Source organism: Buceros rhinoceros, unplaced genomic scaffold (genome assembly GCF_000710305.1).
Source record: "Buceros rhinoceros silvestris isolate BGI_N320 unplaced genomic scaffold, ASM71030v1 scaffold14028, whole genome shotgun sequence".
Classification (NCBI taxonomy): domain Eukaryota; kingdom Metazoa; phylum Chordata; class Aves; order Bucerotiformes; family Bucerotidae; genus Buceros; species Buceros rhinoceros.
Window position 1 is genome coordinate 29,354 of NW_010426442.1, and position 17,993 is coordinate 47,346.

General features: G+C 37.8%; 1 protein-coding gene across 1 annotated transcript in view; it reads right to left on the minus strand.

Moving 5' to 3' along the window:
• Positions 1-17,993, minus strand: part of LEMD3 (LEM domain containing 3) — a gene marked incomplete at its 5' end in the record, with an annotated part of 47,447 nt that overhangs the window by 27,108 nt on the left and 2,346 nt on the right. Inside the window, one exon of the mRNA XM_010141511.1 lies at positions 506-540. Coding sequence (XP_010139813.1) covers positions 506-540 — 35 coding nt within the window. The remainder of the gene's footprint in view (positions 1-505; positions 541-17,993) is intronic.

A 17,993-nucleotide genomic window follows, 5' to 3' on the forward strand; every position in this document is an offset into this window, starting at 1 on the left:
ATGATGACATCTCAAAAATGGCTATTCTGATATTCCAGTTGAAAGAATGAATATAGAAACAAGTAAAAGAATACAATCAAAGCGAAAAAGACAAACTTTTTAACCTGTTTTCTGAAGGCCAACCCTTGCCCTTCTATGGCACTAAAGATCCTGGAGTTTCAAGTCAATCATCTCTTACCAGCTGTCCTTTCAAGGTTGAGAAATCAAATAGTAACAGTAAGAGACAAACTGATAAATTCAGTCCCAAAACTTACAATTTTTCCTCATAGCTCTATAGCACCATTTATGTAATTTTCTTAGTATATAAACCAACCAGCATGCCCACAGCCAAATCTGGTAATCCTAGTTATATTGCCCGAGATGAAAAACAAAAAATTAAAACATTTGAGTTGCCAGAAGCACATTTATCTCATGCAAAACATCCTGAAACTGCATCCTTCTGAAGAGATCTTTGTTTTTATACAATAATTTGACAGACTACAGTCTCAATATTGTTTTTACTTACTTGTATTTTTAGTTCTTCACTGAAGGGATTCTTGACTGTCAAAAAAAGATAAAGAAATTAATTCATTCTAAAGTCTGAAAAATACCAACATGGTATACCAACACTGTAGCTTTAGAACAATACTGCACTCTTTAGATAAAAACAAGTCCATAATACAACAAACAACAATTAGACAGCTATTCACCTTTGCCTTAACTCTGCATTTCATTAATGCGCTCTACTAGCACTTAGGTCAAACCAGAATCTTGTATGTCTGAAAATTACATAGCATTTCCATGCAAACAAAACCATGCTTGCCATTTGCAAAGCTCTTGCTTTAATGACTCAATTGCATTGAAATAATAATTTGAAGGTTTTACATTTTTTAGCATCTAGTTTAAAAAAAACTGCTTGTTTACTAAGCAATAGTCCATACAACACAAAGCTGTACAAGAGTAAGAGATGACACACAGAGCTCAGGTCAAAAGTGTGTTATGACAAAATGACCATTCCTTCCTTTCTAAACAAAAAGTTTCCACAGCTCCTGAAAGCTTAAGTTTATCTATTATATTCTTCTTGGCTATAAAAATATATTCCTCAAGGAAGAGAAGTTAAATCAGACAAGTAATTTGTGCTATGCTTCTACCTACAACCGACCAGCCAGAAACTGAAAAGTTACCAAGGGAGGAAGCAATCACCATTACAGCATATTGTCTTGCCTTTCTAAGCCACAAACTCATTTCACCACAGTTTGAACTTACACAGGAATTAGTCATTCTACGTGCTATTCAAACAGAAAAGGCAGCTTCTACTGATCACAGTTCACCAAGCACAAAAACAAAAGGTAAAAAAGAAGGATCCCAGGAGTGCTGACACAAAATTGAAAGTCTTGGTTGCATCATTGTATTGATGTTGAAAGCACATGAAGAACAGGTAGCATTGAAGGGGCATACTGCTCCATATACAGTGCACAAAAAGTAGAGTTCTTCCAAAAGAAAGAGTACTTTCCACTACTTCTAGGTTTGATGCACTTGCACAGAGAATCTGGAAGAAATCTCAGTCTAGGAAGGATTTTTGCATTTGAAATTTTGCAGTTCAACTTTCTATACCAAGGCAGAGTAAAAGACAAGTACTGTCTTAGTGTCCAAAATACGTAATTCCATTTAAATGGTGTAATTATACCCACCCACCCCACATAATGCAGCTGTTTAGACAGCATTTCTGCTTCCATTTGAAGGCAACTCAGCAACAGCCTCTGGTAGCACTAACCAATTTGACTGCTTATAAGGCACTCCCACATGTAAAGATATTCATAAAACATCATAGGTTGCCTCCCCAAGGGTCAGTTCATTGACAGTACCTTGTCTTGAAACTAAGGACTAACTTATAAACCAGGGATCCCCTAAACTTCGCCAAGTGTAATTCCGCTGTATTTCGTAACAAAAAAAAAAATTACGTTGTTTTACAAATTTCTATTACCTGTTGGCAGCAGCCAGATGCTGACCCATTTCACTTTATTTTTGAAAGACAACTGCAAACAATTACTATTCAATTGTTCTTACACGTAGCAATGGTAAGGAATGCATTTCTACAATTACGACCAACAAAGGTAAGGAATGCATTTCTACAATTACGACCAACAAATTACGTATAAAACAGTGGGGCAGTGAAAATGCTTTCCAAGTGAAGCGGAAAGCTTGACTCAAACTCTGCAAAAAATGGTTTGTCCGTATGCCTGAGCTCCAAAGAAAATTAAGCATGCTACCTACCCTACCGCAATAAGCACTTCAGCTTCCTCTGGCACAGCAAATGGGAAAAAAAAAAAATATATATATATATACACACACAAAATTACCCAAACACAGTAGCTTTTTCACAGAAATCTGAATGCTTGAGTCAGATACCAGATTAATTTAGAACTGATATAAGCAGATGCTCAAGCCCTCTTGTAAACCAAGCTCTGTACCATTTCATGATTTCATTCTATAGGTACAAATCCTCAGACGCTACCCACTAGATTTTCAAGGTACCAACTTTACAAAGCTTCTATGTATTTCATTCATTAACTCCGCAGAACATTCCCAGTACACTAAACTTTTAATCTGAATAGCCTAAAATAGGATTAGAGAAACACTGCCAAGGCTCTACATGACTGCCAGTTTGATCGTTAGTTATCCAGACAGGATAATTATGTAATTACGGTCTCTTCCCAAGGTCAATCTTACTGAGCATACATGAAATCTTTAGACTGGAGAGAGAGAGAGGAAGGGGAGGGCATGCGACACAATAGTGTGTAGATTTCAGATACCTGACAAATGTATTTTAGCACTAATGAAAGCCACGGAACAAACACAAATGCAGTAATACCATGCCTGCAAAGATGCAAACTGAAAACTGTCAGCTGCAATTCTACATACACTATAACAGTACTGCAGTTAAATAAAGGCAATGGTGGTGGTAGACCCTCCCAGCATCATGTTCCCAGGGCAAAGTCAATCTCACGTGAGCACTTTGTATTTGGACAAATTAAAACACTGAATCTATGAAGCAATCTAGGTGAGATGTCAGCTTGCCTCTACTTCACAAATACATAGTGGTTAACATGACCAAAAAAAAAATCTTTTCCAAAATTATCTCAAAAATTTAACGATCCTTGTAATTCATTATTTTAACTCACACTACAGGATTTCCATTAAATTCCCCTGAAGTTAATGATTTTAAGGCAAGTTAACCAATAAGTGAGATACATTTTATGTAAGATGTTAATATAGTTCAGATTGCCTGATGCCTTAAGAGGCAAGTATGCTAAATGCAACTGCAGCAATATATCAGCTGCAAATGCAATTAAAAACTGTCAATCAATCTGCATCTATTTACCACACAGCCTTCATTAACTTAAGGAGTGGCCTTATTAACTGAACAACTTCATTAATTCCTCTACTCTGAATCAACTCTTCTTTCTTTTGTCCAGGATCTAAGCTCCTACCAAACCCTCCCACTTGCTCCAGCCACAGATGTAAGGTTTTCATCTACTTCAACATGTCTAAGGTATTTCAGTATATTACATCACCATAATTGGTTCAAAAGGTTTCTTGACAGTTCTTAAAATATACAGGTATACTTGTAGGAGTGACATGTTCTTGTTCTACCAAACTAAGCATTAACAACTAATTACTAATAGAAGAGTTTATGTGAACATATAGTTCCAAGGCTCCTCCTAAAAAAGTTTAAATCCTCTACCATACAGCAACAATTACCAGCCTTAAAAGTAGCCTATCAGGCTCACGTTTTTATAAGCTTCTTAGAGCACATTCTCATCTACTTAACTGACAAAGCTAAAAACTATAGAGATAATTCTCTAAAACAGGAATCTCATGAGACTATTGTCTCATGAGGTCTTCTCTACAGGTTAGCCTACCAACAACCTCATTCTCTGCCCTCCAAAAAAGGAGGGAAGCCAACAAGATACCTGGACATGGCAACCTCATTATCCATCAGAACTCCACAGACAGCAGCAAAACCGAGAAACATGACAGGTTTACCTGGTCACATGTGAACACTAGCTGCAGGATAAAAAAGCAAGAGTATTTTTACAGAAGAAAAACCTCAAGAACTTCACAAAGGAAGCCATACCAACTCCCCCAAAACACTGTAATAGCTAAACACTCCGCTTGAAAGTTTGATATATTGGGTGAAGAGCTTTATTCCGGGCAAGGCATAATGATAACAGGATTCTTTGGCCAGACATGAAAGGAAACAAAAAGCAAGCACACAGGAAACTTGATTTTAGAACAGGGAGGGATATGCTATTCAAATTTCATTTTTAAGTGATCTTATTTAAATGCTAGTTAATCGCACAAGACAGTAAGATCACCAAAAAACCTGCAAAAGAAATCAAAGCAGCACACAAATATTGAAGAGACTACTAATGACCCTCAGAAGTAACCAATTTACACGTATTACTGTTGGGACAAGCTGTAAATGATAAATAACAGACTACTAGAATTCCTCAGAATGGCAGAACCCATCAGTCTCAAATAACAAAAACACCAATACAAAGCTAAGGGTCACAGCACAGCTCCAAAGCATTCCAGCTAAAGCTGTCAACACCAATGCACATACCAAGCCATCTCACAGAGATGCTCAATTTTAGGAATACAGGAGTCCACGTACAATGTTAATTTTCACTAGTACACAGAAGCTTTCATCTTTAAAATAACGTTAATACTACTCACCACTATTTTCCTCCCTAACACACTGGTAACAACTCAACCCCTGTCTGTCTGCAGTTACGATCCCCTTCCAGGGGTTTAGTCTTCTAAAAACAAACAGGAAGCATCAAGTGGGATTTCTCCTCTTTCTCAAAGCATGGTATAACAGACATGAAATTGCAGACATTCATGAACACACAAGTCAGCTTGTATAGAGTCTTAATCGAACAGTTCCAAAGACTGACACAGCTTCACAGGCAGACATATCTAGGAAGACATATACAAATTTGGACATAACCTACAACCATGTCGCTAACATGGTATGAAAATAAGGGATTCAGTTGCCTTCTGGTCAGCAAATTAGGATGCAAAAGAGTAGCTAATCCTCCCACAACAGCTATCTCCTAGCTGCTGTGGTACTTCACCATGAACAGTGTTACCATTCAATACACCTTAATGGATAACATCAAAATGAAAAGTATGGAAGAACAGTCTCACCAGGACAATGCAAGGATTCAAAGAGACCAGAATACTGCCTCCAGCAGTATCAAGAAGTTTTACGGTCTTTTCAAAGACACCCAACCCTACCTGAGGGGGGGGAACCATCAAAACAGTGGCAAAAATGAATGTCAGAGCATAAGAATATAAAGTGTATGCTGATACTTCAACCGAATATTCTCCCAGTTATAAAAACTAATTTGCACCTCAGAAGCTTCGAGACAGAAGTGGCTTTCTATTTTTTTTCCTACGTTTTTAACTCCAAGGTATTTTTCCCTACCAGTTTGTCTAGTCCCACGTTAACCCCAAGCATACTTTCAGATTTAGCAATACACAGTCAGGAAGAGCTCCACAATTTAAACGTGCATGTGTGAAAGAAAGTTTCTCTGCTTATTCTGAACTTGCCACTTGTTAACTTGAGAAACTCCTCCTCGTATTAGAGGAGACTGAGTAATCAAACCCCATTTGTCCTTCCTACAAGACTTGTGCCTTGACTTCATTCCTCTATCTTTTCCTCAGTCCTCACTCCTCCACACTCAAGAGTCCTATTCCTCCTTGCTATGAAAGCCATACTGTGCTTTTGATAATATTACTGCTCTGAACCTTTCTGCATCTCTGTTACATCCTTTCTGAGGTTGGGGACAAGAGTTGGACACTATTCAAAACAAAGGAGTACCATGGATTATTAGTGCCACACTGATATTCCCAAATACATCTTCTCAAACATACTTTGTTCTCAATTCCCTTCCTAAAAAATAGGAAATCCCACTAACATTGTTTCCTTCTTCACCACTACTGAATATTAAGCTAATATTTTTAACAGAATCATAACCTGTAGCACTAAATTTCTCAATGTGATGATATCAGAAGTGCCAAATGCCATCTACAAAAGGATTCAGAGACAGTACACTGCAACACGCACTCCCAAGCTAGCAACTTCTGCAGAAGGAAGAATGTTCCTTCCTGCAAAGAGTAAAGTACTCTTCTCTTCCCCACCCACGTCACCATGGGTGACATGTCAGCAGACTAATCACAAAAGAGAAGCAGTATTTTTTTCAAAAATTTGTTCTGTAAAGGTGTGTTCAGTAAGTGGATACCCTAAAGCTTTCCATTAGAACTTTTTCCTCATTAAAAAAAAGAAGTAGCTGGATAATGGATTGTTAACTGAGGAAGCAACAATACTGGAAGCACTGCTATCTGAAACGGGCCTTTTGCCCCAGCCTTTTTCTACATAACCTTGGAAACAAGTTCTCAATTTTACAATCCAAGTAATTTCAACATCAACTAACGTGTAACTTTTTTCACTAAGTCGAAGTCAAGTACTGATTCCATCCAGTAACATGTATGTGTCAAGGACAATTCTGAAACATTGTCTCAAAGCTCCTAGACCTTAAAAACACTTGAGAATATGGATATAGATATTCCAGGAAATAAATTATTCCAGAGCTCCGTCTCTTTAACAGCTTAAAATGATCCTGCCTTATTTTTCTCTGCAATTACTGAAAACAAATGAGCAGTTTTGCATGACCTCCATCTCCAGATTACACCCATTCAGGTAGAAACCACTTAGAATCAGTAGGCTAAATCACTGTGCTTTGATATTAAGACACGAAGTTATACATCAAGCTGAGCAATTTCTTCACTACATATCATCTCTGTGTGCTTTAGGAAAAGTTTTTATATTTCTAAATCAGTAAACCATTACAGTTTGTATAGTCCTTGTCCATATCAATTTTGCAGCACAACACTTTGCCACAAGGATGACAGAATTCTAAAAATAGTTGAATCTTTCCTTGACATCAAGTCAGTTTTTCAACTGCCTCAGTATGGAGAGCTCTTATCGATAACTTTTTCCTACTCTTATTTGAATTCATTCTGTTTGCGAACAAGTGATGTAAGGGTTGATGATATAACCAAACTATTTCATAATCACCTTTTTTTACAAAACCCTTCTCTCAAAGAATTAAAACTATCATATTTGTGATAGATATTACAGTTCAGATACATTTTCTATCGCCCCTGAAAATAGGATTATTTTAGGTAAAAGGGTAGGAAATACCAGAATTTCTCTTTGGAGTTCTTCGCTGCTTCTTAAAAAACCTATCCATATTTCAGTTATATCGCCCTTTCTAGAAACACTCAAATCTGCATCTCCCTATTTAAATACCGTTTCTATAGACCTGAATGTTGAAAGATGCTCTTAAGAGAATCATGTCAATTAGGTCCACATTTAAGAAGAGACTAGTGTTTTGGGAAAGCTTCCCATTAGGATACTCAGTTTCACTAGAATAAAAATACTAGTTTCATTCTAGTACTTGTATTAGTAATTGAAAACCTAGAAATTATAAGTCTGGTGCTTAAAAGATTGAAGTATTTTAATCTGTGTGGCACTTGCAGATATTCCAGCACTGAGAAACTGAAACAGAATAGCTGGCTGTCATTTTTTAAGACCACCTTTTCTTAAGCAAAAAGCCTTACAAAATGAATTCAAAACTGAAACAGTTGCCAAGACATCAGACCTTACTTAAGAGGACGTTTTTACTATTATTGCCACATTCAGTCCATGAATCCTGCTGCCAGCTAGAATCTACTGTCCTGAAGTGCCCATTTCAAACAGCATCTCAGACTAACACCTGCATATATTAACAAAGAGACTGCCTTTCCTTTTTTCTGGTCTCCTGTTTCCTAAATATCACCATCAACCATAACAAGACACAGAAAAGGAAAAAAAAACAAACCAAAAAACCCCACAGAACTACAGTACAGACACTGCTTGTTTCAAAAGGAAGAATGTGCAATCCACCTGTGAGTACGAAAAAAGCATGGAAGTTCACTCTTTCTACTAGAAGACCCTGTGAAAAATAACTGCATGCAACAGATGAAGGAAGAAGGAAATGAGTCCAAACAAGAACCTGTGCAGCCACACCAAAAAACAGAACAAGCTTTAGAATACCACTATCTGCAAGAAAATACCACTGCATTTTAATCCACAGACATGAAAAATTTTGGTAGAAAGTATTCAGGCAGTGTTTCATACCCCTAAGCCAGAGACGAGGCGGGGTGGGATGGGGCAGTCATCAGAAGTAGCAAGTGACAGTCACTGAACACTCCAGACAATACTTCCAGCTGCTACACCCACCCAGGAAGTAGTCTTCATCCCAGATTCTCTCTCTTCTGTGCCTGCATTAATCTCAATGAAGCATACTCAGTACAAGAGCAGATTTAAGCAAGAGCACATTAAGCTTCTTGGTGATTTTACGAAATCCATTTTCATGATCTATATTTGTGGAAAGCTAGAACAATTCTTACAGTAAAATGTTGTCTTCTCCAGTTATTTCTACCAGTGTAAGAAAACGTTTTATAGCAACTGAATTTGCACACACTCTCGTATACCCTGTGTTTCAATGAAGAAATAGCAGCCTGTGTTCTAACAGTAAAAATGGCTCAGGAGAAGTGTACTTGCCAGGCACTGTGGAAATTAGGTAATATTACATTCGTTGCTCACACATGCACATGGTCTCTATCATAGGCTAGCATTTACAGGTAGGAAAAAGAAAGGAAAAAACCCCAAGCCCTCACCAAGACTGCTTTTATCAGCGGTTGCAAAACATTACCAGAAGAAACGTTAAATTTCAGACACCTACTAGCATTTTATAATACCTTTACTTGCAAGAGAATCAGGAAAGGCTTCTGTAATAGCTCTTCTTCCTTATTCTGTGCTCCCTCCCAAGTATTTTAGTTCCTTATACTTTGTAAGGTAAAAAATCCCTATAACTTCAATAAATTAACACAAATGGAAAAACTACAAAGATATCCAGAAGGGAAACTCCACCTTGAGAACATAGGACCACATAGAGAACATGGCAGCACAAGCAGCTCAGTGTTAAATTAGGAAGTGGACTGCTCTCCTCAAACTCCAAAGTTCAGGACAGAAATCAAACTCATAAAGCAAGTATTATTAAAACACAGCATGTTTAAGAATCAGTGGGAATCTGCAATTTAATATAAAATCTACTGTCACTCTGTCAAGGGGCCCTGTATGAACAGAAACCCTGCTGTGATCTTGTACAGACAGGAAGGACTCCTGTCTCAAAGAATTTACAATGTAAAAATACCCAGTTATAAACTCTTCTTCCCGATAAGATAGGTATTACAAAATATTAGTAATATACTATAATAGTACGAACAGCTTCCAGCATCCAAAGGTAACTTTCAAATGGCGACCACCAACAGGAGCACTCTTAAGGGCCCCTCAATCATGACAGCAAAGACATTAACGAAGTCAAGACAAAGATTGTTTGGGGATATTTCATATTAAACCTTTAATATGGAAAAGGTCCTTTTATATACCTTAATATAAAAGGACCTCCCATCCTTTTAACCATTCGGCCCTCATTGGTCTATCGGTGCCTGCTGCACGAAGGGAAGCAGAACTGCTGAACAATCACCTAGAGAAAGCCTGAACATGGCAGCAAATTTAACTTTGAAAACAAGTGCCCAACTGTATCCTAGAGCAAAAAAAGAGTTTACTCTATGCAGGACACAGAGGTAGCTGCTAGCAGGTCTGCTGCCATGACAAAGATGACCTTCCACAGCGGAAGCAGCAGCCAGTTTACCAGAAGTATCCCTATTAGCTAAATAAAGAAAACTGCCCACCTTGTATAGCAGAAGTTTGCAGAGCTCAGAACCAGAATGAGCTCAGTGGTAACTCAAGATGTGATACCACTTGACTGGAAATTTAAAAGTAGGCAATATTCAGTAACCTCCATTTCTAACTAGCTGCACTAAGACTCTAAAGAGAGCTGGCTAACCTTCCAGGCTGTCTACCATAGCAGCAGCATGTGTTTGATAGCATAAACTGTCTAGTTCAAATAAATATTATCTGAAGGGAACAACTGGACCTCCACACAGCCATGCATCACCATTATCCTTAATATATATGCCTTACCACTGGCTCCTATATTCCAATGAAGAGTCTGCTTGAACTAACACTTCCAATATTGTTATCATAATTGTTTACTGAACAGGTTACGTCTATTAAAGGGTTACATCATCAGTTCATGGATTAAGCTGATGAATCTTCTAGCAGTACTGTGTGCACTTCTCCTGAGCCAGTTGGATCTAGAGATGAGAAAGAATCTATCTTGGCAAGAAACTCATCTGCCATGCAGAAACAGGAAAAAAAGGAATGGAAGAACAAGTGACTCTTACTGAGATCTCAAACACCAGCAACAATAAAACTTTACCACAACACTGGTAAAGTAAGTATGTATCTACTAATTGTAGATACGTAAGAACTCTGTAAGTCACTACGTAGTAGTACAAACTTAAGCAGGTGCTTAAACCATAAAACAAAGTTTACATGACAAGATCTTAACTCTCCTTTCTAAACCATTTCTCTCATGCTTAAGGAAGCATAGCTGACCATATAGCTAGTAGTCTCACGCGGAGTTTTGTGTAAGCAGCTCAGTGCATTCCCATCTCTTGAATGGCAAAGAATATCACATGCTAATTCATTCCCTTACAGAAAAGGCAGACAGAACCCATTTGGCCTTTGGTCCTCAAAAATCACCAAGATGACCTCCTTCCCAGGACTCCTACTTTCATGTGATTTTCCTCCATGGTTTGTTCTCCCTCCAAAAGAATGACATCAATACCATGCATCCCCTACAGCAGAATAAAATCTGGATTCAACATACCATTGTTTTTTCTCCCCTTTTCCATGTGTGCTTGTGCTCAATTTGTACATTTTTTTTTACTAGTTCATAAGCAGCACCTTTAGCTGCAGGTCAACAAAAAAAACCCCAGTATTTAAATTTACAAAGCAAAAAATGCATTAGCCACTGTGTTGCCCAATACCAAAGTACAGACACATTAGTGCTCAATATAAACAAGCAAAAAGAAGTCTGTAGCACTTCTGCACAGAGTACCACCTTTGGTGGAAGTCAGACTTGACACTGGTCATAACACACCTATTAGACTGTGTATTTACACCCACCTGTTCTGAATGAGCTCTCAGGAGTACTTAAAAGGCTGGTATTTCTGGATTCAAATGAGAAATGAAAAACTACTAGCTCAAAGGACACTGTATAGACAGTACAAGATTATGGGTCTTTCAAATGATCTCAACACTCCATCTTAACTTTTTTCTGAGTTTATATCAAAATGAACATGCTTACTGTTATATACAAAATATAAAGTCCCCAAACATGAACATATCCTTTTAGGAACACCTTTATCCAAAGCTGCTTTTGCATAAGCATAAATTCATCTGCTTACATATAAGAGAAACAAAACCTGAAAATAAGTAGTGAGACTAGTTCCTTCTCCAGAAGGAAATCTGCACTTCTAACCTCATTTTCTCAGCTAGGCATTCTCCCCAGGACAGCATTAAGTTCCTTTGAAGAAAAAAAGGAGTGGGGGGAGTGGAAGAAAAAAGCGCTTTTTCAGCTTCTTCCTTGAAATACTCTATGCCTCTCACCTTCAGCAGCTTCTTTGGATCATATATCAGATGCAAACCAATACAAGATAAACTTGACATCACAGTCCCCTCTTATTTTCAAGCTCCTATCAAGACATTTCATAAATCATTCTCTCTTATTTACAAAGTAACAGTAAATTATTTCCAAGGAATTTAGGAATTTGCAAGAATGAGGAACAGCGCAAGCAAGACTGCCAGACTGGCCCTTCCCCAATAATTCAGTTTGACATGGAGAGGCCTCTCAAAGGTTTGTCACACGTGCACCACCCAGTCTGTCACTCAACAAAATTAACAGATACCCTCTTTGGTTGTCTGAAGCACGACACCTGAAAAAGAACAAACAGCCTGCTAAACTTTTAGATACAGGTCAAATAACAGAGAAGTACAGAAAATTTCATAATGAATGTTTTACAATTCCCAGAAAATATCCTGGGAATTAAAAAAGCCATGAACCACCACACCACAACCAAGGCGCATTTCACAAAACACAAACTAACCAACAAAATATCACTCATCTACCTTTTGATATTTGAAACCCCTCACTCACAGTAAGTGTTCCATTGCTTAATATATATTGACTGGCTTCAGATTAGTTCTAGCTAGACTTCTGTTCTCTACGGCCAACAATATTCACATAGTTTGTTGGACTAAGTTGTGCTGTGAGATACAGGAACACTGGACATGAGGGGCTTGCATTGTGCAGCTTGATGATTCTGAACAGACACTAGGATAAGTACTGCTGAACAAGTGTTCTGTGGAATGTTTTATTGTATACATAGGGAGATGATGAGCACTGAAGGGACAGGTGGTTAAAGTGAGTGGCTTTGACACACAGCCCATTGAAAATATCCAAAAACTAACATAAGCAGTTATGAAGTCAACGGGCAGACTGAGGCTTCTGCAATAAGCAATTCAGAGATTTAACATCTAGATGTGGCCTTTAAATCTAGTCTGGAATAACACTACATTTATCCAACTCATCCCAGCAGTCCTTCCATGAGAAAAGTTTCGTTCAGTCAACTGCCTAGCAAGGACAGGCTGATGCTATGTTTACCCAAGACACCGTGAGTCCAAGTATAGAAGTTTCTTGTACTTTTTTTAATAAAAAAGGTTAAGGAGATGTGACCTGTATATAAATTTTGTATTAAGACTTGAGTGAATAAAGACAGTATGAAGGAAGTCTTAGTACGTACAGAAAACGATTATTTCCCTAACAAGCCATCTTCCCACTTTTAATTAAGTAAATGACCTTCTCTAAGACAGAAAAACTGGCCTTGGAATTGGTCTACAATCTTACATGACAAACAGACCTATTTCTTATTTATCTAGCACAGCATCACTAGAATTCAATGGATCTTGTAGACAATTTAGTAAGTTTTAATGCCACCTAATTCAACGTTAGACCTCTCTTTTTAAGCCTCTACCTCTTCTCCCCACATTAAATAGCCTTCTATACCAACCCAGCACATCACTCGAGTTCATTTAAAGCCGCTAAAGGAATTTAAGACCCTAAAAAGGCAGCTTTATTCAAGATACCTGTGTTACAATATGACCTCAGTAATCAGAAAATTTAATCCTTCCCTCTGCAAAAAGAGTCCATCTCTGCAAAACGCGAGACATAACAGCACATCTCCAGCAAACCAGGCCCAACAGGTACACCACATTTGCCTGTTTCAAATTTATCACACATCCACACTCTTTTCTCCTTATCCTCTCACTCTCCACAGTAGCCTGTAAACACACAGCAGAACAAAGAAACAGCACTGAACAGCATTGTGGGAAATAGAGCACAGTAGGACTCAACATCAGACATTATAAATTGGAGAAAGCTTTCTATACAGAAGGAACCTATATGAGATCAGCTTTAAGTTGTGCAGTGGTTATTTGTTCTATCCTTACATCTATCAGTGTGCTTCTTTCCATCAGTAACACTGTCCCTTTCCCAAATTTTTCTAAATCAGAATTCCTCAGTGGGCAGAAGGTATCAAGGTTTCTTTGATCAGTGGCAGTTACACCACGTCCTCATTATTATAATCACAGTAAAGGCATTGCTACCTTCTCCCACAACTCTGGGCCCACCAGCAGCAACAGTAGTAGCCAAGAAAGAAGAGTAAGGAGAAAGATACTACTAAAGTTCTTAGCAAATGTGCTAGACCACTGGAAAAAAAAAAAACCCAAAAAACCCTTTTTCTTAATATACCTTGATTTCACCACCCCTTAACTAGTCAACTTACTCCCCGCAACTTACCACAAATCACAACAGACAACTAATTTTGCCAGAGAATACAATTACCCACAAAAACTTCCATGGTGTAAGGAACATCTCATTATTACAATGGACTCCGTGCTTCTTCACAGCACTGGAACAGCACTTTCATCAAGAAAAATTTATGTACTTGCCTAATTTACTTGCCTAAACTTTTTTCGTTAAGTGATCAAACAACTTTCTCATACAGCAGCTCTGGCCTGTTCACATCGTCACACTATTTCTGAAACACAAGTCTAGAAGCATGATAGGGATCAGTTTGGTACAACTCTAGCAATCCTGCCAGCTTAGCTGGGTAAGAAATCAAGCCAGTTTTGTGACCTACTCCCATCAGATGAAACACAGATGTCAACAGGCATTAAATGTACATGATTTTTTAGAAACACAATTGGTCCCCAGTAATAGAAAGACTGCAGGCCTGTCTGTCTTCTGGTACTGGGATACATTAAGAAACAGTGCGAAGTGCGGCTCCTACAATGCTAAATTAAACTCCCTGGGTATTGTGGGCTCGCTCTTAAAATATTTTCACTGCATCCATTACCACTGTATGCATCTGTCCTAAGCAGAAAGAAATCTGCACTGCACTTGAACACTATTAGTGTTGGCAGAGGTTCTTAAGAGCAGAAACACAAGTCTGCTTTCGCCTTTCCCACTCCTTTCTAGTCTGCAATGCTTTACAAAAGTTGCAACCAGATCTGCTTTCAGATCCTTGATCATTATTAATTTTCTCACATCAGAAACTAAATTGCCTTTTGAAAAAAACTAATGTGCACTGTGAAATGGAGTGTAAACTTTCAATTTGTTTTCACTAGGTATCAAAAACTGATTCCAGCTGAGCTCCTCTGGATCTCTGTCCCCCAGGCAAGTAATGGTAGATCCGATTTCCCATGAATTCACAAAAAAACAAAGCCTACAACACCACTAACACTGAAAAAACTTCACTGGAAGAATATCTAAAGCCATAGCATAAGGAAAGTTGTGCTGTTGTTCGCAGACACACACAAATTTAAAGTACGAATACCAAGTAATTTAATTCTAAATATTGTGAATAAAGTATCCAACACTGCTATGTTTCTTTAGGAAGGATCTGAAGTTGTCAGCTAAGATTAACTATTTTGCACTATTACTATTTTGTGACAATTATTTGGACTTTCCTGGGTACGTGTCCTGGCCAAATTTATTCCTCATTTTTAAGAGTTATTTCTGATATAGCATATGGAAGACTAGAGTTTAAAAAACATCAAGAATCCTAAGGAAATTTAACTGTTCTGTCTGACTTTACCTTATAAAGGCAGCCTAGGGTGTTTTTTTAATCTACTGATCTTGGTCCAAAACTCAAACCACAGAAGACAGATCAGCTACAAGAGAGATGAGTCTTTAAGATGCACACCAGGACTTTATTTTGTATCACCTGGAAGAGAAATACTTCCTAACTAGAGTTTAAAGCAATATAGAGAGAGTAAAATAGAGCTATATGCTAATACATCAGTAGAAGTTATTACATCAAATACAAGGCAGAGCATTGCTTGCAAAGCACAAAAAACACTAATAGTCACAAAACGCAGGGACTCTCCAATTCTTTAATGTTGCTTCTTCCCTTTACTATCTCCTCTTCTATAAATATTTCTTACACAAAACTTTACCTTCTTCCATTAAAGCCAACACTGTCAAGAAGATACACTCTGAGAAGATGATCTTAGAAGGCAAGTAGATTTGTAACAGTTATCTGTGAAATACCACAGCACTTCAACAGTAATTTGCAGGCCTGTGAGTGTAACAGTCGTCTTGTCTTTTATACAGCAAGTTTAACTTCTTAACAATGGAAATTCCCTGCATAAAATTCCATAGAAGTTTTAACACCTGAGAGATTTAGGAGGAGACAACAAAAGAACACCAATGGAATAAAATTAAACTCTTAGAATTGTGATTTGCATAAGCTTCCACTTGCTATATACACGTATTAAGTCTCCTGAATTAACATTTCAAAAACACAAATTGTAGCAAACACAGTAAGGATTATCCTTCTAGCAGTTGCTTTGTAACAAGCATCATGGAAAGACCAAAATTACTAGCAAGAGATGTCCCTTTCAAAAGCCTCACCTAGTAAGAATGGAGGATTTTAAACAAGACCTACCTGAAAGTTTCAAGATTACTTTTTTGTTGTTGGGGATTTTTGCCACATAAACTACTCACTCCCCAGGCAAAGTACTGGAGAAGAAACAATGAGAGTAACTTAAAAGTAACCTTAAAAAAAAAATTAACCTTAAAGACCACCTGTACCAGTGTCCACATCTTTCAGAAAGTAAACCAGACCTGAATGCAACACCTACTGATTTGGTATCTTTATCAAATTCTCATGAAAAATAACTTTAGAACTGACTCCCAGGAGCAGCTACTAGAGGCGCTCAGAGTAACATCACAGAACAAAACCAAAAGAAGTTGGAAGAGATATCCAGTTCTTCAGGGTTTGAAGAACCCTCACAAGTAGACTAAAGTAAAACCTACCACTTTCCTGTCAAAATACTATGCTGGCTTGGCAAGAAGTTGATACAATTCTATGGTATTTTGAAGGCAGGTGCAAACAAAACATGCTTTACAGCAAGCCCAAAGTGACCTTTCTTTTCACATACAACACTGTTAAAGATAGCAAGCACAATATGCACTTATGCATATAGTCAGTCTTTTATGCAAGCTTAAAGAGTAGCTTAACTTCAATGGTTTAAGATGCTTTAGGAAAAGCCGCATAGATATTTATGCACATTTTAGACAGCTCAATGCATAAAAGCCTTTACCATACTTAAGTTAGATACGGAAGGATTAACCTAATTCTGATTTGCCTGTGAACACTTCATGCCCCATGTGTGGAAAAACTAAAGCACTTGATAGCTATTTCAGAGCTCTGAATAAGAAATCATTTAACATTATGCATGATATAAGCTACAATCCTCTTCTGAAGTTTCTGCTTACCAGTTCTCATCTATATTATTTTACCTCGCCTAAAATTAACCCAAACACCTAGATTTAAGCCTCCCCCATTAAACACACCATCTCTGTTCTCTGATTATGGCCTGACAAACACTGAAAGCACTGTCACTGGGTGTTCTTGGTGAGAAATATTTTTTCAATGTCACACACAAAATATCGCTTGGTGATATTATTCAATCTTCAATTTTAAAAAAATTTGATTAAATTTCATTTTAGGTAATAAACAATTAAGACAATGAAAATTAACCTCATCCATCATTCCCTGCAAAGTTAAAATAAGAAGCCACCCAAATATACAAACAACTGTCTTTTTTTGTGGAGATTAGTATAGTGCAACTCCACTGAATCCTAAAACCTTTTATGATATAACTAAGTTTTTTCACAATCAAGGCAACAGAATCTTACCTACAGCCATTTAAAAGACAGAAAAAACTTGAGTATCCAATCACCTAACTGTAAGATTGTTCCTTGAGATAAAATATTATTTTTAATAAAAGTGTATGAATCAGTACTGCTTCAATAAAAAAAACAGACAATACACCCTCAAAAGCATAAGAGCCAAAGGACTCACTCAGATGATGTGTAAGCTTAGGGAAGCTAATAGAAGACAGGGTTCTTTCCCTTGCCAGTCTTTCTTGGCCTGTCTTCCCTGTCCTTACTTGTTTTAAACTCGTCATATTTTCATTGCATATGCCCATTTGAGAAGCAAGAATCTAGTGAAAGCATGCAGAGCATATGGGCAAGGTAATTCCTTGCTCATTCCCACATCACTTATGTGAAGAGTCCTGCTCCTCTTCCTATCAAAGAAGCTAGCCACAAAATCTGCTGTTTGCTTCTTTCAATGCACCCTATTCGTTACGTTGTAAAGCCTGGGGCTCTGAGGAATGAGGACAGACAAAGTGTGAGTGCCACTGCCCTTGAGGAAATCCACACTCAGGAGTTCCACTGAAAAAGAGAATGAATAGGAACAGGACAAGAACTGGCTTAATTGAACTATCAAGCAACACGGGCCTACCAGGCCAATGGCTGGGCAGCTAATGCAAGCAAAAGGGCAGAAGAGAACAATTT